At 40.6% G+C, this 24,669-nt stretch overlaps 1 protein-coding gene across 2 annotated transcripts in view; it reads right to left on the reverse strand.

The window, feature by feature from the left end:
• Positions 1-2,453: 2,453 nt before the first annotated feature.
• gsg1l (gsg1-like) overlaps positions 2,454-24,669 on the reverse strand; it is a 33,144-nt gene continuing 10,928 nt past the window's right edge. Inside the window, exons 2-5 of one of the 2 annotated variants that reach the window (XM_039823645.1) lie at positions 20,315-20,362; positions 9,270-9,422; positions 6,497-6,608; positions 2,454-3,361 (exon numbers count right to left, since the gene is read on the reverse strand). In XM_039823645.1, coding sequence (XP_039679579.1) covers positions 3,001-3,361; positions 6,497-6,608; positions 9,270-9,422; positions 20,315-20,362 — 674 coding nt within the window. In that variant the 3' untranslated portion in view covers positions 2,454-3,000. The remainder of the gene's footprint in view (positions 3,362-6,496; positions 6,609-9,269; positions 9,423-20,314; positions 20,363-24,669) is intronic. The other variant, XM_039823646.1, reaches the window with a different exon arrangement.

Here is a 24,669-nt window from a genome sequence, read left to right on the forward strand (position 1 = left end):
TGTCACAAGGTTTCCTAACCCGAGGCAGATCGTGCTCCTTCCTTCCCTGCTTCCCCACCTCTGAATCAGTCTCCGTTGGTTCTGAAGAACCACAGGAAGGATGAAAGACAATAATGGATCTAGACTGTAAAACCTAAGTAAAATACCTTTACGCTGCAGTTCTTCTAATGACTACAAGATGCTGGTTTAAATAAGACAAAGTCCTGCTGTCACATATGGGCTAGCTCCTGCTCTTCTAACCTCTCATTAAGTTTTTCTTTCTTTCTTTCTTTCTTTCTTTCTTTCTTTCTTTCTTTCTTTCTTTCTTTCTTTCTTTCTTTCTTTCTTTTCTTTCCTGTGGCCCTGAAAAAGTGACACGTTCCTGTGGCTTACTACCCATATTCGTATCTCCTTCATGACTTTAACAAAGCTCCCAAGTTTTTTTTCTGCATGCATTACACCTCATCACAACTGTTGGTTTCTCTCTTATCCAAGATATCCACCCATGCTCTCTTCTGATGTCATATTTAAAAAGTTTTAAGCCGTTTTCTCATATGAACTCCAGACAATGTCAGAAGTTTCCCTTTCACAAATGTCAGACGCTCTTACTTACTGCAAATACTCTGTTTGGTTTAGGCGAGGGGTGGCACCTGGGTAGAGCGTGCAGGAGGCAGGACATGACGCTGATTACACTGCGGTCACTTAGCCGCTTCGTAATTTGGTCATAAACAACAGAGTCTCTTGCTATTCCTTGTATATAACTGATGATTCCGCATCTAATGCCGTTTTTTTCCATTACATTGTACCTGCTCGACTCGCCTCGACTCTACCCGCTTTTTTTGGTTTTTCATCATTTAAAAAAAGTCCCTGGTACCTGCCAACAGGTACTTTTCTAGTATCACCTCTGTCGAGGTTCCAAGCGAGCTGAGGCGAAACCAAAAGGTGACGTGAAAACCTGCAGACTGCTGATTGGTCGGAGAGAATTGTCACTAATCACTGCATCATCGTTGCTAGCGACAGACGGGGGTGTCCTGAACAAACCCCGCCATTTTTAAATAGTTAGCATTTTTTTTTATGCTGCCTCCAGCTTCTTTGGAAACTAAATTTGTCTTCTGGCTGTGGCAACAGCCACATGCTGAGAGTCAAAAACAACACACCTTCAACGAACTGTGTGTGTGTGTCGCGTTAGGTCACGGCAGTTTCCTGCAGCGTTGCTATGACTACCAGCCACGCTCGCCTCACGCATGAGGCGGTACTAAATCTGCAATGGAAAAAGGAGGACGGGGCACCGCAGCTGAGTCGAGCCGAGCCGAGCGGTACTAGCAGTGGGTAAGCGCCATTAGAAACATCATCGTCACTGCAACTCGCTCGCTGTGAATTCTCCGGACAACAAGCTGATCTCTTCACACACGGGCTCAATCGGACATTACACAGACTTTGTGCTAGGCAGCTGGCAGGATGAAGTCTGTTTAATGTCCGGTCCAACTGATTCGGACAATTGCGTTTTCACATACAGCTCCTCTGGGTAATGTCTGGATAACTTCAGGATTGCAGTGCATATGTAAAACGGGCTTTAGTTGTAATCTGCGCTGTCTAAAATATATCGATGAAATAAATAGAACATATTCCTTACGTTACAAATAAAACATTTAATTAATAGGCAATAAAACACACTCTAACTTAATTCAGTACTTCCAGGTGTTTTGCTGCTACATTCAGTCTTACTTGGTCTGGTATGACCAGTAGCTTATAGTAGCTAATGTTAGCCAACTTAAAGTGATGGTTCGGAGTAATTCACCCTAGGGTCCTTTGCACCGTGACCTCGAGCCAAACACCCCCCCAGAAGCTTTTTTCACCTGGGTCTAACATTGGGAGAGTTAGCGTAGAGTAGCGTTATCAGATGAATAGCTTAGCGCAGGGGCTAATGGACCCACGTTTGTATCTCGTAAGTTACCCCTCTAATAATGCCCGAAATGATACCAAACGTCTACAAGTAGTACAAATAGGTTATGCTCTCATAAAACGATGGATTGGAAAGTTTGTAAGTACACCAAAAGTTTTAGAACATTACCTTATTTAATCATTAAATTAATAAATATTTTTGTTGTATCTCTTTTCGGTGTAGTAATTTGTAGACGGCCCTAAGCACTCGTCTAACTGCAGGTAGCAGCAGCAGCAGCAGCAGCAACAGAGAGCTGAAGAGAGCAGGCAAGTGTTCATAAACTTCTGGTGTACTTACAAACTTTCCAATCCATTGTTTTATGAGAGCATAACCTATTTGTACTACTTGTAGACGTTTGGTATCATTTCGGGCATTATTAGAGGGGTAACTTACGAGATACAAACGTGGGTCCATTAGCCCCTGCACTAAGCTATTCAGCGATGCACTACGCATACTCTGACCAAGCTAAAAAAGCTTCGGTGTAAAAAAGCTTATTAGAATGAATTATCCACTTTAAGGTAGATATTCCTGTGTAACTGAACTGATTGTTTGACTGATTATTATTATTATTATTATTATTATTATTATTATTATTATTATTATTGTTATTGTTATTATTGTTATTATTATTATTATTATATGCTGCTGGAGCTGCTCCCCCCGTGCTACTGTTACTGTTATTCAGCATTCACCATTGTTTTGTAATTGGCACTTCTGTTACATTGTCCCACTTTAGTGTATCAGAATTGATAAAATCAATGTTGAAATACTACACATAGCACCTTGAAATTAGCTAGAGAACACCTGCTTTCAGTCCTCGAAGAAGCTTAATTCTCAAAGTCAAAGATCTCTGTCTGTTTTTCACACTTAACACAACTGACTTTCCATTAATATATAAAGAACATACTGTATCCCTCTAATTTTATTTATTCCACTGACTTTGTCTCTTCTTGAAGAGTTAATAATCTTCTTCGAACTGAAAATAAGGACTGCTGTGCTTTCTCATTCGGTGGCAGAACCCGTGGCCTAGTTTAGACCTAAAGGAGCAGTTCCCACGTTCTCACGTTCCCGTAGATCACTCAGCACTGCTCCTCTCCCAGCGAGTCTGTGTTCTCCCCCAGGTCTATCGTGGCTGACGGGGCTCTCATCTTGCCCCTTTCGGGACCAGGACCCGGTCCTGGACCGGGACCCGGCCCCCCAACGATGAGCCCGGCTCTGGTTCCACCGTGGCCGGGGTAGACCTCCACAGTGCTGGAGATGGACTGGAGGGAGCGGTCCCGGAAGTAGTGGAACGCTTCCTGGTCAAGGTAGTTCTGCTCCTCGCGCAGGCCCTGCTCAAACAGCTTGCGTTTGTGTCTGAACTCGATCACCGTCTTGGTGTAGGAGTTGAGGGTGGTGACGGAGGCAGCCATGCAGCAAGTGAAGGAACCCCAGGCCATGCTGGTTGGAGAGAGACACAGGGAGGGAAGAAGAAGAAGAAGCAGTGAATCGCTCTACTCATACTGACATATTTTAGCCACGTGGTGTGGCTCGATGGATAGCTGCTGATCGGTCCACCACTTTGGTCGAGACTGAAATATCTTGGCAATCATTGGATAGATTGCCAATACATTTGGGACAGATATTCATGTTCCCCAAGATAATTAATCCTGACAACTTTGGTGATCTCCTAATGCTTCTTTTTTTTTTTTCACCATCAGCAGGTCAAAGTTTTAACTTCTTCAGTAAAATATCTCGGCACTTACGGGAAGAATTGGTATAATATTTTGTACAGATATTTATGGTTTACAGACGATACTAAACCTGATGACTTTGATGATCCTCTGACTTTTCCTCTAGCGCCAACATGAGGTTGGCATCTGTGGTTTTGAGTGAAATGTCTCTACAACTTTGGATGTTCATGTTCCCCTCAGGATAAATTGTAACATACCGTTGCTGCCTGATGTTGATATTTATTGTGCGAGTTTACATTTTGGCCTGATGGTGGTGCTGGAGAAAAGGTGAAGGGTTACTAAAATCGTTGGATATCATCCGCTGGGGATCATGAATATGAATATGTACTGTGTGTTTTTCTGGTAAGTCCCAAATTCCCACTTACTTTTCCCTGCATTTTTGTTTAAGTAATGGCTGTGTTTCTCAGTCTGAAGGACAGTCTACTACTTAGAGCTTTGGTGCTAGCTGCGGGATCATATATTCACACAAACGTCCGTGATAATCTGGCCACTAGTTGTTAAGATATCTTACTCTGGACCAAACTGTTAGATGGACAGAGGATAGACACCAAATTTCCCAGCTGGGGATCAATAAAAGGTTTATCTTATCTTATCTTAAAGTGATGGTTCGGAGTAATTTCACCCTAGGGTCCTTTGCACCATGATCTCGAGCCAAACACCCCCCCAGAAGCTTTTTTCACCTGGGTCGGACATTGGGAGAGTTAGCGTAGAGTAGCGTTATCAGCTGAATAGCTTAGCGCAGGGGCTAACGGACCCACGTTTGTATCTCTTAAATGACCCCACTAATAATGCCCGAAATGATACCAAACGTCTACACTAGTACATATAGGTTATGTACTCATAAAACGATGGATTGGAAAGTTTGTAAGTACACCAGAAGTTTATGTAAATAACACTTGCCTGCTGGCTTCTGCTCTCTGCTGTTGTTGTTGCTGCTGTAAGACGAGTGCTTAGGGCCGTCTACAAATTACAAAACCGAAAAGAGATGCAACAAAAATATTTTTTTATTAAATTTTTTTTTTTAAAGTAAGTGCTGTAGTATAACTAGCAGGAGACAAGTAATTATTGAGGTAAGTTTGGAGACATTACCTTATTTAATCATTAAATTAATAAATATTTTTGTTGTATCTCTTTCGGTGTAGTAATTTGTAGACGGCCCTAAGCACTCGTCTAACTGCAGGTAGCAGCAGCAGCAGCAGCAGCAACAGAGAGCAGAAGAGAGCAGGCAAGTGTTCATAAACTTCTGGTGTACCCTACAAACTTTCCAATCCATCGTTTTATGAGTACATACATTTTACTAGTGTAGACGTTTGGTATCATTTGACGTTATTATTAGTGGGGTCATTTACGAGATACAAACGTAGGTCCATTAGCCCCGCGCTAAAGATATTCAGCTGATAACGCTACTCTACGCTAACTCTCCAAATGTTAGACCCAGGTGAAAAAAGCTTCTGGGGGGGGTGTTTGGCTCGAGGTCATGGTGCAAAGGACCCTAGGATGAAATTACTCCGAACCATCACTTTAAAACCCTTATTTGCCACTGGTGGAAAACTTTAAAGAAATATTGTTTTTGTAAAAGGGAATATTGATGGAATATTCATTTTCATTAGCCATGTAAACAGCTTAGTAGGAATATTGTCTTTTTTATATATATATATATATATATATAAGGGCAACAACTGGAATATTTTGTGCATGTAAAGATTGTCAATGACACTCAACCAAATAACTTTTACAAAAAGTAAAGTGAATATTTTTGAATGATTGCCCATTCATTATAGAGTTAAATTAGTATGCCAGCTGTTGCCTCAGGCTCTAAATGAAGCTTAGGTCAGTTTCTATAGAGCTTTAAACAGAACATCACTCCCTCAGAATAGAGCACATTTATACTCTTTATTCATCCTGAAGGAGCTTTTTGGCCTCCTGCTCCGGTAGAAATTCCTCATTCCTTCTGATTTTATTCCACTTTAACGATCTTGAACGACTCCCTCGTGGTGTTAAATTAAATGAGCACTTGAATGACTGACAGAGAAAATCACCTTTAATAGGTTCATATTCCAGATCTTTCACTTTTTCTCTCGTCACTTTTTATTCTTATTTTCTCATCCTAAAATCCTTCGACCTTTTTCTGTCTTTCCTTGTTTCCTGTGGCTAATTATAATCCACATGTAATGCTGACTACTATATACAGTAACAAAACATGGTTATTATTAGGGAGAACAATAACAAGTAGTAACCTTGGAAACAGAAGTGAGGAAAACAAGGTCTGTTTAGTAGCTAGCGTGGATGAAAAGTCCTAAAGTGCTCCGTGTTCTTCTCTGTCCTTGATCCACAAATGAGCAAAAGGAGCTCAGACAGCAGCTGCAGCCGCTCGGCTTTACCTTCATGCAGAGAGCAGTGGAGGTCAAGGTGCGTCTTGTCTGGCTAATTATCGCAGAAACAGCAGCTGCGTCGCTCCCTGTGTACCTGTCAACACACCCCTACAGCTCCACTACAGCAGCAACAACAGCTGCAGCAACATCCTCAACTCAGGATCCACGATGGACTGAACAGAGGGTCTGTGTGTATCCACCTGTAGGTGTGTGTGTGTGTGTGCGTGTGCGTGTGTGTGTGTGTGTGTGTGTGTGTGTGTGTGTGTCGGACACCAATGGTCTGATTTTAGTGAATCACTGGATAATTATTATATATTTTGTTACTTTAAAATAAGTAAAACATTCGTCCTTTAGTGATAATAAAGGGTTATTTTAACAAAAACCCAAAAAGTAGGTGTGTGTGTGTGTGTGTGTGTGTGTGTGTGTGTGTGTGTGTGTGTGTGTGTGTGTGTGTGTGTGCTTGGACTAACCAGAAGGACCAGCCATAGTCCCAGCTGTGAGGCCTCCAATCTTCAGGACCCAGACTGACTGTGATCTGGAACACCTGAGTGTACATCATGTGGGCCACCATACCTAGAAGACCTGCAAAACACTCAACACACACACACACACACACACACACACACACACACACACACACACACACACACACACACACACACACACACACACAGTCTGTGTCAAACAAAATCCCAAATGGGTATAAATAAACGTACATCTATGAAGGATGCCCTTTTTTTCACTCAAGTTGGAACATTTTCAACTCATGTCTTTGTCTCTCTCTCATCAGTTATTGAATAGAAATGCATGACATTTAGTACAGATATTCATGTTCCCCTCAGGACGAATTGTTATAACTTTGCTGACCCTCTGACTTTTCATCTAGCTCAACCATCAGGTCAAAATTGTAAGGCGTCCAATACTTTGTTGGTATGTTGTTTGATTTATGACCAAATAACTGCAGAACTAATGACATCCCCAGCAGCTTCAGCTGGACTTTGTGTTTACTGATAATTTGATAAAAGTTAGTATGGTAACACGCTAAACTGAGATGGTTAACATTATATCTGCTAAACATCAACATGTCCGCATGACTGTAGACTCGTGTTTATTTACGCTCACTGTTAAGTTTTGTAATTGCCATTTTCCCGCCTTAGAGGGTTAAAACCGATGCTGTTGTGGACTTTTAGAGTCCAGTGAGATACATTTGTAATATTGGGACTTACAAAAAAAACAAGCTTTTATTGACTTGTCATTTCTTTGAAACTTTTTTTATGGTTAAATCAAATGAGACTCACCAACTAGAGAATGAACTGCCACAGAATTTGTTATGAATTTTCATGATCCCAAGATGATGACCATCAGATCAAAATGATCCCTTTACAATAAAAAGGAATCTTAAAAACGAATAACTGGTGCTGTAGATACTTTTTCTCCCCAGAGGATGAGGGACTCTATGACCTTTTCCTCTCACAAACTTAAGACTTTTGAATGTCATTAATCTCAAGGCTCTAAAAAAGTGCAGCTACATCCTCAGTGTGTTTCCTCGACCTTACATAACAACACTAACCCTCAGCACAAGCACATAATCTGCCGTGATAATTACCATTAACAAAACAACAGTAAATCACTTTGCCTCTGAGCTGCAGCTCAACATATGATTAGTAATAAATCAGAACACATGTGACCATGATAATTAGTCATTAAACAGAACCAAGTGATTTAACGTGAGACACCCAATCAATTAAAGACAGGGATACTATCACTCATCAACATACGATAAACCAAAAAAAGCCATAATGACATTAATGCAGCGGCTATACATCACAACCTGTGAAAATCTGTGTGTGTGTGTGTGTGTGTGTGTCTCTGTGTGTCTGTGTGAGTTTGTGTGTGTGTGTGTGTCACGTGGAAGTGTGTGATGGGCAAGAGCCACGTGTCTGTGTTTGTAATCTGTGTGTGTGTGTGTGTGTGTGTGTGTGTCATCGTAAATAAAACTCAGCTGCTCCAGATTTACAGTTCACCATAAAGAGAGCATAATTTCTCTTCAACCTTGACACCCTGATGATAGACTCTAAGATATGTGTGTGTGTGTGTGTGTGTGTGTGTGTGTGTGTGTGTGTGTGTGTGTGTGTGTGTGTGTGTGTGTGTGTGTGTGTGTGTGTGTGTGTGTGTGTGTACTTTACTGTGTGTTCGGCTGTATACATTTTGTCAACAATATAGCTTTAATCACAAATGTTTATGTCCAAATCAACATGTAAAAAGCTGTTATATATTATAATCGTACAAGTATGTCGTACTTTTAGTTTATATTGTTTATAACATAACATAATATATTATATTTCTATTATAATTCTACTTTGTACTTTAATACAGACAACACTTTTTGATCATATTATAAATTAGTCTAGTGTTATATATACACATATTTATATATGCAATATATATAGTGTAAATATCCTTGACTTGCTGACACTGCTGCTATTAATCACATCACTCGCTTTTACAGTACCTTGTAATTATTACCGTTGTAATATTAACCAGGATTATAATCTTAAATATTATAACTTAATGATAATTATCACTTGAAGTCGAGAAAAGTGAGTTTTTTTTTTTACCCCTTACAATAAAAAGCGGAATCTGTTAGTCTACTTAAAATAATAAAGTATGTGTTGTATTGTCTTTTAGAATTCAAGCCTTGATATACTTGATCCTGTTTGGCTAACAAAGGCTGGACTCCCCTTGCTGCCATGATATTGATTGCAAGACATCGATGGACCATTTTCCTGGTAAAGGATTTCCATTAGCATCTCATGTCATTAAGAACTGTGATTCAGATCTATCACTCGCGGTGTGATGAGTATAGAATAGGAGCGGCGTAAAGCCTGTAGATGTGCTTTTAAAATAACCAGGGGTCAGTTGGCCTGAAAAAAAGGAGAACAGTGTGCAACATGGTGGACACAGAGCCAACTTCTTGTGTAAGAGGTTTAACATGAGTTGAGAGAAAAAAATCCGACAATCCTACACAGCGAAGGCTTCCAGAGGATAACCTCTGACCCTGGACGGCCTCTTACAAATCTGCATCAGTCTCCCTGCTTATCCTCAGGGCACTTCTGAATGTGTTAGAGGAATGTAATGTCTGTCTTTCCTGCACAACTTCACCTATTTCTATGGTGCATGGAAAAGTCAAAGAAGAAATAGTCTTGAAAGGTTGTGTGTGTCTTATCAGGCGTCCCATATTACCGGACAGCACGGTGAAGACGGCGGCAAAGGCGTTGAGTTTGAGACCGTCGATGACGTTGCTGGAGTGGAACAGCTCGAGACACATCAGGCTGAAGCCGACCACCAGCAGCAGGATGTAGAGCACCTCGGACACCACCGACAACCACAGCACCCCTGCGAACACACACAACTCAGTTAGAGATAAAAGTTGTTAAAAGTGAGCCTATTGTTTGGAAATGCAAACATTAAAATATGAAGCACACCTCTTTCTTGTGCAGGTATGTTTTTCTATACTATTCTATAATACAGTCTTGCAGTACAAGAACAATAATATCAAGTGGTACAGAGGGTGACTCTTTGGGGGCGGGACATTCGGCACGTTAGCCTGATGTCCCGCCCCTTCCGCTCTCCATGTTTTGCCGTTCTCAAAATCTGTCCGGACCTTTGGAGATGGAGCAATGTGAGACTAGCTAATTATTGTACTATCCAAGTACAGTTATGAATTTGCATCAAGGATTTAATCTAATCAGGTTTGCCACACGTAAAGCCAGGAGGAAAACATTTTAAAGGTAGGAACAGACTTTTGTTGTTAGTGATTGATTTATGCAAAATTCTTATGTTTGCTCCACTTTTGGACAAAAAAATGCGTGCATGCGACTTTTGTTTTTAGACATCGGTGCTGCAACAGTCGTAAAATTAAACTGCAGTCATGAGTGAATGTTGATGCATTATTGTATGCAAATGAAGCATGGCTGATGTTTGTGCAGGTTGGACGGGGCAGTAGTTGAGTCGTGATGGTGCTTGGGGGATGGCCTTGAAAAAGTCGTAGCCCCGGGGCCCATGGTACTTTAAGGCGGCCCTGAGCACCACACTGTATATTAAAAACTATGTTCAGCATTACATCTTTTTTTTTTAAATGAACTTTCTCAAATGGAAATCTTAAGTAGCAGTGTTTCTGGAGCAGGCGTTGTCTTTGAGATGATACCCAAAGACCCAGCAAAGGAAATACATCAAACTGAATTCAGCAATGATTTATGGGATAGCGCGCTCCCGTTATTCTGACTGTATTTTCCCTTTTTTTTTATTTGTTACGCTCTCTCACACATACACACTGAGACGGAACAAGTTGTGTTGAAAGAGCTCCTGTACTCTGGAGGTCAGGGTTTCGACATCTGAAGCTTTTCCACTTGGCGCTCAGGAAGCAAAACAACAGAGTCCTGCTGAAGAACTGAGTGGTGAAATCTGCCTGTGCTGAGTATGTTTCAGACAGAGAATGGATTGAGATGGATCAGAGTTTAGACTGAAGGAGTTTGTTTGGCAAATTACGGTAAGAGAAAGCACAATACGTTGTGAAAGTGAATATGAAGCCATATAAATACTATAGAAACATGAACACTAACTCCTTTTATCAGTAAACAAAACATGCCAGACTTCTCAATCGGTGTGTAATGAGGTCCTAAAGGTCCCATATTGTTAAAAGTAAGATTTCCATGTCTTTTTTTAATAATAAATCCGAACAAAGTGCTATATAAATACTGTTAAAGTATCAGAACGCTCAATTCACAGAGAAATGTACACAGCCCGTATTCAGAAACTGTGCCTTTAAACAAACCATCAGGACTTACGTACGGTTGTGATGTCCCAACTATACTATATACAGTATATAAAGTGCCGCTACAGTGAGTGCAGATGCGGAAGACCTGCTGACCAATGCTGACCAATCAGAGCAGACTGGGCTTTTTCAGGAGGGTAAACGGAGCGTTTCAGACATAGGGTGAATACAGGTACATTCAGACAGACAGTATGAGAAAAATAAAGTGTTTTTTTGAACATTTAAGCATGTTAACATGTTCTAGTAGACACCCAAAATATAAGTATGACCCCTATAATGAGCAGAATGTGAGACCTTTAAAACAAGGTCCACACCTGGTTAAGACATAGTTTAAAAATAGCTTCTTGGTTGAGATCAGGAAAGATCCAAACAAAGAATTGAGACAAAGAATCTGACAATATGTCGAATGCCAACTACTACTCAACTACTCACGTGCAATCCAAATTCAAACAGCTGAAACCAGTGTTTTAATCGGGCTCCGACTCAGGAACCTTTGGCATTATTGTTCTATGTGCCGGGTACGGTTAGGTTTAGGCAACAAAACTACTAGGTTTAGGAAAAGATTGTGGTTTGGGTTAAAATAAGTATGTTTATTATGTGACAGGTACGTTCCATACAATATTTTTATTTTAAGTAAGGTTTTGAATGCAGGACTTTTACTTGTAGTAGAGTATTTTCACAGTGTGGTATTGGTACTTTTACTTAAAGCTTTACAAACGTAACTTTTTTTGTATTAATGAATGTTACATTCAAGCCATTGCCATATGAGTTGCTACAAAGCTAATTAAGCCTATCAGCTCCGCAAAAGTCTCTCTGTATTTCTCAGCATGGCAGAAGATTGTGTCGTCCGGCGACTTCCGCGCACAGAAAATCGAGAGACAATAATCACCTCTTCTGAAGAGTCCATCATGTTTTTTTCATCCTCCGTGTTCTCCTTGGCTACTAGCAACTGTGTGGGGTAGGGGTGGTATGTGATCACGGAAGGCTTGATGAGTTCTTCACTGGGGAGACAGAAACTACGCACTATAGCTTTAAGCAAAATACTCCTTCCACCACTGCTGTAATCATTATCCACCTTGCACTTACGTCTTTACTTTGAGTATTTCTCTGTTCTTATTCTTTCTCTTATTCTTTTGCGTAGAAATGTGCTCTACAAGTAAACTTGCTTTGTTTTTTTTCAAAAAAAATATCTGTGTCGACCTTCACTCCTGGTACTTTCATGTGCAGATATGGGTATTAGATTTCCATTTTTGTGGCATTTTTGTCCTCCAGGCACAAACTGAGGGCGGGGACGTTGAATTTTCCCTCCATTTAGTGTGTGGAGTAAGCCAGGAATGATGAAATCTTTGGAGAATGAGGACTCATCTCTCCTCTCCAGACAGGATGTGACACTTAGAGCTCAAAACAAGGTGAAGTATTTGTTTCTGATGGGGAGGGGGAGAGTGTGTTTGATATCACCACCTGCTTGTGTGACACACATTTGGCTCTGAACTGTGTCAGCGGGGCCCTCTGGTCAAACAGAGCTGTACACCGAGAAAAAATCCCATCAGAGCAGAGAGACACATTATGCAGGATGATGAACACGTTTTACAACCCCTACTGCACTTCTTCACGCTCGGGAAATGTGAACATTTTTAAAGCAGAGAGGAGTTGTCATTCTGTAACCGAAGCTGCCCTCAGGATCCACTCTCAGCACTACAACTCAGACTCCACTGCTCCCCACATTTATCATTTCTAAAAGGCAGAAGCCCCTCTTGAATCGGTGATGCTCACAACACAGAATTAAAACAGGATGATCTGAGTTTTTTGTGAGTTTAGTGGAGTTACAGGATCCCTGAACAGCAGAAATGAATAATTAATTTTGTGTCACACTTCTTTCTAGGCAAGAAAAGGCAACCTTATTGCTATATTCAAAGGGTTTTACAAATGGGTTTTACTAGTCCATATCCTTTCCACTTTCGGGATGGCTCCGGTGCTGCAGGAAATTCCGTGGATGCATGTATTTTTCGTTTCCTTCTGCTTTCTTTGTGTTGGAATTTTAAACTTAAGGACTATTGTTGACTGCTCCTCAGATCTTTGTAGTGATTTAATAAGTTAGGCTGCATCATTAAAACCTATGAAATGTCTTAGTTAGTAAAGACTTTAGTGATGTGTAAACTGGTTGCTAATGCCTAGTTTTTAAGCCCCAGATCAGGGGCTAATCAGCATTGGCTCGGCACTCCCAATTCGGCGTTCCAAAATCGGCGTTCCAAAATCGGCGTTCCAAAATCGGAGCTCCCAAATCGGTGCTCCCAAATCGGCATTCCCAAATCAGCGCTCGAGCGCGATGTTTGAACTGTTTGAATTTCCATTCAGTTCAGACAGACAATGCATCTCAGACACTTCCAAGATATCTAGCAGGCTAAATAATTGGATATGTCGGGGAGTCCAAGAGCCAATGAGAGCGCAAGACAGGGCTTGAGGGAAAAGCTGGGGGAGGACAGAAACTGCTTGTGTTGCATTTGCAACACGTACCAAAGTTGTTGTTGTTGCACCTACAGTAAACAGGCCATAATTAGTACAGACGTGTTTTTGTGCACACCCTAGACTTCTCTTTCTTTTTTTCTTTGTTGCGACGTACAACCCACAGCTTTACATTTCAAGCGTGCACCAAACAGACATTTCGGAATTTTCGCATATTCATGCCGTGTTACGCTCGATTGTTTTAGTGATAAACGTAGTTTGGAGACCAGACACATCATCGAGGAGTCCTCCTGGTAAAGATCTTGTAGTGTGTGACTCCCTGTCGCCGGTCTATCAGGTCAAAACAACGACTTCAAGACTCCTGATTACAAGGCAAGTTGTGTCGTGTGAACTTAGCTTATGAAACATCTGTAGAGCCTTCCAATCAGAATAAATCAACTATGTATACAGGAAGTCACTGTGACATCACAAGAACTTGGACAAATGGAATTTTGGAGCTGATGATGGCGCTACATGAAAAGTCAGGGGATCATCAAAGCGCACAAAGACCATGAATCTCTGCACCTACTTGTATGGTAATCCCTCTAACAGTTAATCTTATATACAGGTTTTATCTATATATACATTCGATGGATGGGAATGAATGGAACAATTATTAAAAGGCAAAATCTCACACTTGGTTTTGCAGTTGTAGCAAGTTAAAGACTGAGGAGTGGAAAAAACCACAGAAAAATGAAAAATAAACCAGGAGAGAAGAGAGGAGTGAGAGTGTGAGGATGAGCAGAAACCTCTGGGGACCATCAAGTAATAAGAGCAGCGTGAACCACTTTACGATGTCAAGGTACAAAATGAATGTGAAGGAGAAACTACAAACCTGCAGCTGAAACCTTCAGGACGACAAACAGTGAGTCAATTTATGATCTTGTTTTCTTTTATGAACGTGTTCGGCCGCTGGCGTGGCTCTACGGATGGCAGTGCTGGTCTGTCCAGACTGAAATATCTCAACAACAGGCATTCAGGTTCCCCTGAGGATAAATTGTAATAACTCTGGTGATCCTCTGACTTTCCATCTAGTGCCATCCTCAGGTCAACATTTTAATGTGTCCAGTACTTTAATTAATAACCAAATACCTGCAGAAATAATGACACTGATTTATTATAATAACATTTTTTACAACATTTTAATGCATCAACATCTACGGTAGCCGAGACAGTTGAACAGAAATGCAAATGCTACAACACAAATGCAAACGCCACAACACAAATGCAAAAGTTACAACAGAAATACAAAAGCCACAACACGAATACAAAAGTTACAACAGAAATACAAAAGCCACAACACAAATACAAACATCACAACACTAATACAAAAGCCACAACACTAATACTAAAGCCACAACACTAATACTAAAGCCACAACACGGATGCAAAAGCCATGACTGCAGTTTCATTTCATGACTGTTGCGGCACTAAATACAAGTCATATAATCACTAACAATCAGGAGTACCACACCAATTTCAGCGTGATTTTTTCCTTTCTCCGTGAATTTTTTATCTTCTTCCCCGGGGCTGAACCTGGGCATTAAAACAGCGGAGCGAATGACATATTTTATTTACTCTAAAACTCAGATTTTTAATGAAGTATCGCTCTGATACACCAAACTCACTCTCCGGTTTAGTCGATGGAAACAAAAAACAGGGGTATAAAAAGCGAAAGGGAAAGTCACAATGCAACAATATTGATCAAAATAATCCCGTCCGCCCCATTTCTGCTGTTATTGAATATGTATCATCAGTAGAAGGAGCTGAGTGAGACTTCATTAGAGAGTAAATAAAACGTGTTCTGAAGGGCTGATAACAGGAAGGAAGGAGCTCATTAGAGCGAGCCTCATCTCAAATAATTACATCTTTAATGACTTTTGTGTGTGTGTGTGTGTGTGTGTGTGTTTTCATAAGTTGGTCAGTGGTGCATGATGTCAACAGTGTGTGTCTGTTATACATCTTTGACTTTCAGAGTATCTCAAAACGTTTCCATGTCGAGAACGTAGATTCTTTTCAGATTTAGACCCAGGGGGAACCTCATTGACAAGATTATTAATTCATTGATTAAATCCCGGATATAGGATAAAAAAAATATGTATAATCAAATTAGGGATGAAACTAATGATTTGTCACTACTTATTATTATTTCCATTCATTTTGGAAGTAATCAATTCAAATAATTTACGCTACTTTGAAAGATGTCAAAAAAGGAAAGTGTCCATTACAAGTTTTAATTGCTTAAATTTAACCACAGTTATTAAAACTCAAAATGATTCAATGGAACAGGGAAAAGAATCACACACATTGATAAATGAGTTCAGTTCTTCAGACTATCACAGATTCATTTTCTGTCTGCTGACTAATAAGCTCAATTTATTAGCTCTACATTAAATAATAATAATGATAATAGTGGCCAATACAAGCTGATTTCATGTTGTACTGGTTTTTATTGAATTATATTTAGAAAAGATTTTTCTGATCGTCTTCCATTGTAGTATTTAGTTTTTTCTGAACATGAGTGTAAAAAAACATGGCTACCAGAAGACACTAAACACTTATTTTGTTACGCTAATTTTAAAGTTTGTGAACATTTCTCTTTATAGACAGCAGTAGTTTGATACAGACAAAAAAGACTAAACAAACTTTCTGCTAAATCTTCTTCTCATTTGCCTCCACATGCCTCCACTCCACAATGGATGGATGCGTCTTTTGTTTCATTTTGCATTACCTGATAATGATTTCAGCTTCATTCCGTCCCTCTTGTTTGTTTGACTGCAGAAGTTTCAAAAACTTGAAATAAGATTCTGTCAAAGTTTGGTGTATAGAAAAGTCCAGAGACATGTGATTTGTTTCTGATGAGGATCTTCTAAACAAACTAACTACTACACTTTAATTAACACAATCTTGCACATATATTTCATGATATTAAATTTGAGGCAGATCCAAATGAAGATAGATTTTCTATGTGCACAGAGGTCATGTCTCAGTAATATGTTTGAAGAATTTTGGGTGGTTCTACGATTACAAAAAATAATCTTTAAAAAAAATGACAATGTGCTATGTGAAACATGATGCTCATAGTCATAAAGCCACAGAAAATCTTCACCTAATTCTGAATGTGTGTTTTCCCTGGCTTTGAGGAAGACCTAGGTGCACGTATTTGGCAGGGTATTCGGTTCAAGCGATATTTCTCAAGAAAATTTGACGTTTGTGGGATTTTGTGTCTTTTTGGTCATCTTTGGGGGTAGTTTTGGTTTCTCTGTGGTCATTTGGCGTCTCTTTGTGGTATGTTTGTGTCCCTTTGTGGTAGTTTTGGTCTTTTTCTCACATTATTTTGGTCTGTTATTATCACCATAAATGTGTCTAAAACGTTGGAAAAGCTAGAGCAGATGAAGAAAAAAAAATAACACTCAAAAAGCTTAAAGACAAAACTTGCTAAAGAAGTCCAACTAATCATTAGATCTGAGAAAAGTCTTTTAGTTACATTCATACGGCTTAGGTGCTGCCTAAAACGGCTCGGGTGCTGCACCCAAACCTTATAATGGCAGGGAAAACCCTGAAAGCTTTATAGACATGTTTATCTCATTGATTGGGTTTTACGGCACAGTGTTTTGGCTCAGTCTCACTCGCTCGGATCAGCATCAATTCAAGCAATTTTCAGCAAATAAAATCTCTGATAAACCCACTGTACACTACGTGTTCAGCAGCAAACAGCAGACAGACACATTGAGAGACCAGCTGGGGAACAAGCTAGAAGAGAGAGAATATTCATCAGTGCATGGACACAAACTCAATGGGATTAGCATGTGGCTCTGTGTCTGCTGAAACTCTTTGCTCACCTTTTCACCATAGCAATCTTATAAGATGATATGTATGTTGTGTTTACAGCGTGTTGTGCTGCCTCCATCAACTCAGTCAATACAGGTTTAAAAATTTGATTTGTTTTTAGCAACAACAAAAAAGTTGTCCACCAGAGTTACGTACTGTGTGAGGAGGGAGACCGGTTAAATGAATTAATAAAAGGTTCCATTGGAATTTGGCGCTATCTTAAATACTAAGAAAATGACACAGAGTTTGGTTGGTGGCTAAATATAGATGCATTTCTCAGTCTTGTTTTTCTGGACTTTGCACTCATGACCACATATTCTTAATGATTTGACTCTCAAGAGTGTTTCCCTGTAATCAAATTGGATTTTCTTTTGGTTTTTTTTGTTTCAGTTTTCATTAAGACGGAACTTGGATCTGACTGAGGAGCAGGTGTGTGTTATAAAACAAAGCAGTGAGCATGTAGGGCTCAAAGGAAGACTGATTAACATATTGCATCCTTGTGTGTGAGGAGCAAGGGCGCCGTGCTCGATACATTATATCATCCACCGCTGCTCCTCTTCCAGATGGCATTAACAGATGAAACCATCAGAGAACTTTCATTATTAACTACCTGCTCTGCATGAAACAGCCAATTACAGGCTACGCCCACCAAAATATTCCCTTTCTTTTGGACCCTCAGATATTCTTTTTATGAGCTGAAGGATATAAACACCAAGTGCTGTTCGAAATAACCTGCTCCTATCTGCAGTTACACTGTAGGAGGAATCCGGAGGAGATGTTCTCTCATTATCCAGCTCCTGAGACAAAAAACTATATCTGTTTTGCATAAAGGATCATCCTAAGCAACAAATGAAGAGAATATGTCATTAAGGCCAAAGCAAACCGTTTTTTTAGACATTAATGATGACAAAAGTATGATAACATAGCAACAAGGAAGAATGTGACACCTAGAAAATTAAAGGTCCCACTACATGGTGCTCTTTGGATGCTTTTATATAGGCCTTAGTGGTCCCGTAATACTGTATCTGAAGTCTCTTTCCCGAAATCCATCCAGTCATTCAAGTTCCATACACATCAGCAATGAAAGAGTATGATCTACAGAAGACATGTTCCTCTGAGGTTAATATTGTTCAGTATATTGTTGATAGAAACATACAATCATTTTCTTCTTTCTGGGAAAATGGCTTAAAATCTGCTTAAAACTTGGATGTGAACATAAGGCATCATCCTCATTTTTGTTGGGGTACAGGTTGTATAACTTCCATAAATCAAAACTGACAACATGCCAGAAAAGACTGAGCTTGTTTTAATATCAATTAATACATGTCACTTTCCTTCTACTGCCTCCTCCGTCACTATAATCACAATGAAGGCCTCAGGATACTTGAGATGAAGTGCTTCTAAAAAGCATCTGAAACCAGCTTTCGGATGACGGAATCAGAGGTTATGTGAAAAACGTTTGCTCGTCTCATTGGAGGGAGCAAAAAAGTAAACACAGGAAGAAGATCCTGAAAAAGGTCCTATGTGCCCAATTATCAGCGATCTTCCTAGATGGTCCTATGTGCCCAATTATCAGCCATCTTCATCCCAAAATGGAAAGTGCACCAGGGCTACAGGAGCTCAAACTTGCAGAGAATGCTTTATAAATGGTAAATTGTACTGCATTTACAAAGTGCCTTTCAACCTTATCGAACAAAGCGCTTCACAATTTGCCTCTCATCTCAACGGGCGGCAGAGCAAGGTAGAGTCCGGATCGGGCCGAATTTTTCTGTCCGAGCCTGGCCCGCGTCTGACAGAACCGAGACCGAACCCGGCCCGAGCCCGACAGACATTAAGAAATTTGTGTCCGAGCCCGACCCCAGGCCCGACACAGTTAAAATCTCATTTTTTCCTCATACTAATGACACATGTAGGCTACGTTTTTGTGTGGAAAGCCCGCTTTTATTAAGCAACTTTAGGAAGGCGTTCGGAAATGTCAACAGATGAGCGCATCAGCGCACACGGGGCAACAAGCTCACGTTAATAAGCTGTTAAAAAGTTCAATGTGTTAACCTTTCCTGATTGCTTCGTTTAAACCGTGATCAGAAAACCAGGGCCGACGTTATAACATGAATAATGTCGGGGTTAAAATCCTGTTTCTGGTGAGCAAATGAATGAACTTGGATTTCAGTCTGGGGTTTATTTCGGACACCGCACACACTGTGTACAAAACTTAAACCAATTCCACCAACTCTGCTCCAGTTGCATACAACACATCTGCTTCCTCTTTCTCTATTTCTCTTCTGCCCACTTACCACTTACACCCACACGCACTGAGCTCTCTTAAAGGAGCCGCAGCACCATTTTACAACAAATGCCTTATCGCACTGATGTGAGCGAGCCCGGGTATCCATGCCTTAATACAAGGCAAGATGTTTTGTTGTTAACAAACCATCTGGCGCGTCAGGTTAGCCGATAGATCAGAAAACACAAAAGATGCATTTAGTTGTTTGATTTGGAGGACTTGTTGCTCTAGTTACCTAGTTTCCCCTGACGTGCCATTTTTGACTGAACTGTCTGTCAAGAAAGCATGTGAATTAATTTCATCATGACCATCTTTCACTGATCTTCACCAAGTAGCTTTATTGTTGTTTTTTTAACCCCAAACCACAATCTGTCTCTGAAATTGTCCATCGTCTCACTTTAAGCTTAAGCTGTTTTTTTTTTCTTGTTTGAAGTTGATGCTTCATTTAGGTTAAGGACAGGTCACGCTATTTTCTTTACAATTAAACGTTGTTCTTACACCCCAACACAAAACGACCCACTATGAAGCAAGATCCATCTAATCTTGTTAGGATAAGATGACAAAAACAGAATTATCAGAAAAATGTGTGTCTTTTTTGAACTGTTAGAGTATGAAGTAGCAGATTAAGGGAAGCCAGTAGATAACGTATACAGTACGTACAAGCTTTGTGTGAATTATGTGGCTTTATGGGAATTTATGGGAATCCTGTGTCACAAAAGAGAAAATGTGCGTACATATTTTTTTTTCCCCTGGTTTTCCCTGGGCTTAACGAACAGGTGGGGAGCGGTGGGGAGCGGCAGGGAGTGGCGGCGACGCCTAATGACGGTCATTACTCACCTCTCTCCGACGCCGGGGCCAGATCAATGAAGCTCCGACACTTCTCACCTGAGAAAGGGGTGAGAGGGGGGAGAGAAGGGAGAGAAGGGAGAGAAGGGAGGGGGGTGATGAACGGGGAGAGGAAGAGAGGGATGTGAAGAGGAAAAGAGGTGAAGAGCGCAAGGTGAAATGGGCTGAGAATGAAGCAGAGAGGGAGGTGAGAAAAGGGAGTGAGGGAAAGAAGGAAGGTAGAGAGGACGAGGTGATTAATGAGAAGGAGAAAAAAAATGAGAATGAATGCACAAGGTGGAGAGAAAAGGAGAAAATGAGCGTTAGTGTCAAACCGATAATCCAAGCTAATAACGCATCAGGCTGGGAAACAGTCACACCATGAGTTAGTAGTAGAGTTCCAGTATTATTAGTATTCCAGATCATATTCTGCTGGCAGGAAGGAGTTTGTGTCACCTTTACTGACAGTATGTGACAACACTGTCTTCAGGCATAATGCCAGAAGGATGATAGAATTTTTTTTTTTTTACCAAGCACTCATTTGGTCGGTCCACCACTTTGATCCAGACAGAAATATCTCAACAACTATTGGATGTACCGCAATGAAAGTTGGCACAGACATTCATGTTCCCCAGAGGACAAATCCATCTGACTTTGGTGATCTTCTGACTTTTCCTTTAGCGCCACCATTAGGTTGTTTTTTTGTAGTTTTGAATGAAATGTCTCAAGAACTATTAAAGTGCCCATATTATGAAAAAAACACTTTTTCTGGGATTTGGGGTGTTCTTTTGTGTCTCTGGTGCTTCCTCACACATACAAACTTTGAAAAAAATCCATCCATGCTGTTTTGAGTGAGATACGGTTTCTGAATGTGTCCTGCTTTCAGTCTCCTAGTGAGCTGTTCAAAATCGGCCTCGGACTGTGACGTCACAGTCCGAAATGAGCTGGCTAACCACAACCGTTAGCTCGTAGCGTTAGCGTTAGCCTGCTAACGCTAACGCTAGCATGCTATGTCGTTCTCAATAGCAAAGCACTGCTACAACACACACAAGTTCACCATAATTTACAAAAGAACTACTTACATGTGCGCCCTCATTTAGAAGTCTCCCAGCTAATCCTGCCTTGTAACTGACCAAAGTTGGAGAAACAGGCTTTCTTTTACTGTCTCTAGAGTTAGCTAGCTGACATGCTCTACATCTGAGCTACTGCGCATGAGTGCAATCAAAGATAGTACAGAAGAAGAAGATGAAAAGAGGTCTCACTCTGTAGCTAAAACAGAAACCAGGTGAAAAGAGGATCTGCAGCAGTGAGAGAGAGCTGTGCAGTACAACAAAAATATGGTGTTTTTTGAAAATTAAACCATGTAAACCTATTCTGGTACAACCTTAAAATACAGTTATGAACCTGAAAATGAGCATAATATGGGCGCTTTAAAAAGAAAATTTGGTTCATCTTTCATGTTCCCCACAGGATGAATTGTAATAAGTTTGGCGATCCTCTGACTTTTCATCTAGCGCCTTCATCTACAGCGATCAGACTGTATCGCAAGCACTTTAATCCCGCACTGACACTTTAACTGGATGGTAGATCCCAATTTTTATTTTAATATTTTTTTCCACTCCTAGTTATTTAAATTTTTAGCTACCTGAAAATATTAGTCTTTTTTCCTTTTTTAATGTTTCGTAAACGTCAGATTGTCTTTGTCATTTCTGTAGTATTGTTTATTTTTTGTATTGTTATTGTCGATTTCTGTTGTCATTTTTGCAGTATTGTTACTCTCTTCTCTATACATGTTTATTGGTTTGTCTGTGGTGTCTATATGTTTAGAGAATATGTTGTGACAAAGATGCGTAATGAATGACCACATGAATTTCCCCTTGTGGGATAATAAAGTTTACCTTGACCTTGACCTTGACATTAAAATCGACATTTTAATGTGTCCAATACTTATGAGTAACTTTTCGAGGTCAATGCCTAATAACCATCTACAACACACATGCGTAGAACAGATTGGGTTTTCAGTACAGATCCGCCAGCCACCATGACCAAATACCTGCAGAACTAATGACATTCCCATCAGCCTCAACCATACTTTGTGTTTTGTGCTTATTGGCAAATGTTAGCATGCTGACTATGTGTTTATATTTATCAAACTTTATTCCATATCCACACTTTCAATAGTTGTACTTAATATTAATGTAGGGAGTGTTTTGCATAATGCAGTATCATCTTGGCTTTCATTCCGTTTTTTCTGGCACACTCCGGCTGCAGAGAGTTGATCAGACCTCGGTGGGACCCTGCAGGTCACAGATCAGCGGCTACAACCCGAGCCATAACTCAGCCTCGGCAGTGTCACAGGCAGCAGGCCGGCCCATTCATAACCAGGCTGAACATCAGTACCCTCACACTGCCATACACACTCAACCCCGTACCTTCCCAACCAACAGATTAAGATACTAATTTCCTAATTTAAGTTTCAGAGGCTAACATAGACTTATGCTGAAACTTACAGTAAGTATATGGTGTCCAAGTTCCAAACTACATACACATTAGGAGTTTTTTTTAAATAAAATAAACTGACAAAATAAGCTTTTTTTGGAGCGCATGTTTGGAACGGGCTGATTGCTTGGTTCCCAGTATTTTTTCCTGCAATTTTCACCAACTATAAGCACGGTTCAATGAGGCGCGGTGCGGCTGAAGCTCAACTAAAGATTCCGCGTGTGCCCTTTTTTCGTCTAGCTATCACACATCCAGGTGTGCGACGCCGGCCAGGCGGGGGCAGGAGGGAGCCTGGCCTGTGTGTCTCACACGCACAGAGATCCCTCAATCAATATAATATCTCTGGATTAATATTACTGCTGCATTAATGTGTGTATTGCGTTTTACTGCTGCAGATGTTTAGTCGTGGCAATTTTCCCTCTGAAGACTCCAAAACGCTATTCAGCGATGAAGCCTGAAACTGCACAGGCAGTTAGGTACACGTGGAATGTAACTAAGTACATTTATTCAACTACTGTACTTAGGTACAAATTCAAGGAACTTGAATATACAAATACTTGAGTATTTTCATTTTCTGCTACTTTATACTTCACACAAGGATAGAACCTAGAAAACCAAAACAGAACCCAGAATAAAAGAACCATGAACAAGGAATGAGAATACAGCAAAAACTGGAAACAGTTAATGAATTAACAAAATAAAACAGGATAAACCACAACTGAAAACCACAACCCTAACAGAAAGTGTTCCTAAATCTTCCTTCAAGTGGACACCTGTGTGGCGTACAGTGCCAAGGCAAAATGATGGAGGGCCACACACATCACGTGGCATGTACGTGCCGTATGTTTTCCCTCCGGGAGTTTCCTTCACCTGTATATGATCTGGCTGACCCTCTCTGTTCAGCTGTCTGTCATTCCCTCATCAACCAGTTGTTTTTGCCCTTCTGATCCCTCTCTCTGTTTGCCTGATTCCCCTTGTCTGCCAGGGGCAGACTGTTATCTGTAACATCATCCATGTAAACAACCTTTGACCATCTGATTTGTCTTAAGCCTTTTGCATTTGAGTCCACCTCTGTGGCAGTTTTAGACCGTTTCAAATGGAGGGGCCAGGCTGCGGCCACATGCAATTTTAGGGGTACCAAACATATTAAGCACAAGTGTTACAAACACCAACCCTCCATAGGTTTGGTTCTACAAAAAGACTGATGATACACATAACAAAAAACACAAAAATACATCTTTTAGTGTATCCAACGTGCATTTTATGTATCACTGCACATGAATAATAACCCCTCGTTGAGGATAAAGGTGGGGTTAAAAATGTATGAAAATATTTGCCACAGTTAAAGGGGCCAGAGGGGGGGGTCAAAGCTTCATATTACGGGGGGCACCCCCTACAACCGCCACTAGTCCTCCTTGCATATTCTTCAACTTTACCTAAATGATAATAACCTCAGCTAAAAGTTGGTCCATGACTCCCCTGTTATGAATGCAGCATGCCGTTTGACAAACACCGTCCAGAAACTCATCTGAAGTGTTATAATTCATCTCTTCCAAGGTTAAAACTCGTGGGACGTGAGTAGAGAGAGCGGAGGCAACCGATGAATGTGTTCCTGACTTGGTGAGCTGCAGTGAAAGTGTGCCACAGCCGAAAGGTGAGCAGCACAGCGTCTGATTAGGACATGAATCTAAAATGTAATTAAAGTGTGAGCGGGCTTGTCTGTGACCTGACGACGGCACTAACTAACAGCACAATCAGTATTCCTACACCTTCCCGCTGCACATGGGGGAAGAAAACGCTCCTCTAATATGTATATTAACCAAATAAATCCCAGTTATCACGCTTCCAGTCCATCAGGTTGTAATGGA

Source organism: Perca fluviatilis, chromosome 15, assembly GCF_010015445.1.
Source record: "Perca fluviatilis chromosome 15, GENO_Pfluv_1.0, whole genome shotgun sequence".
NCBI classification, from domain to species: Eukaryota; Metazoa; Chordata; class Actinopteri; order Perciformes; family Percidae; genus Perca; species Perca fluviatilis.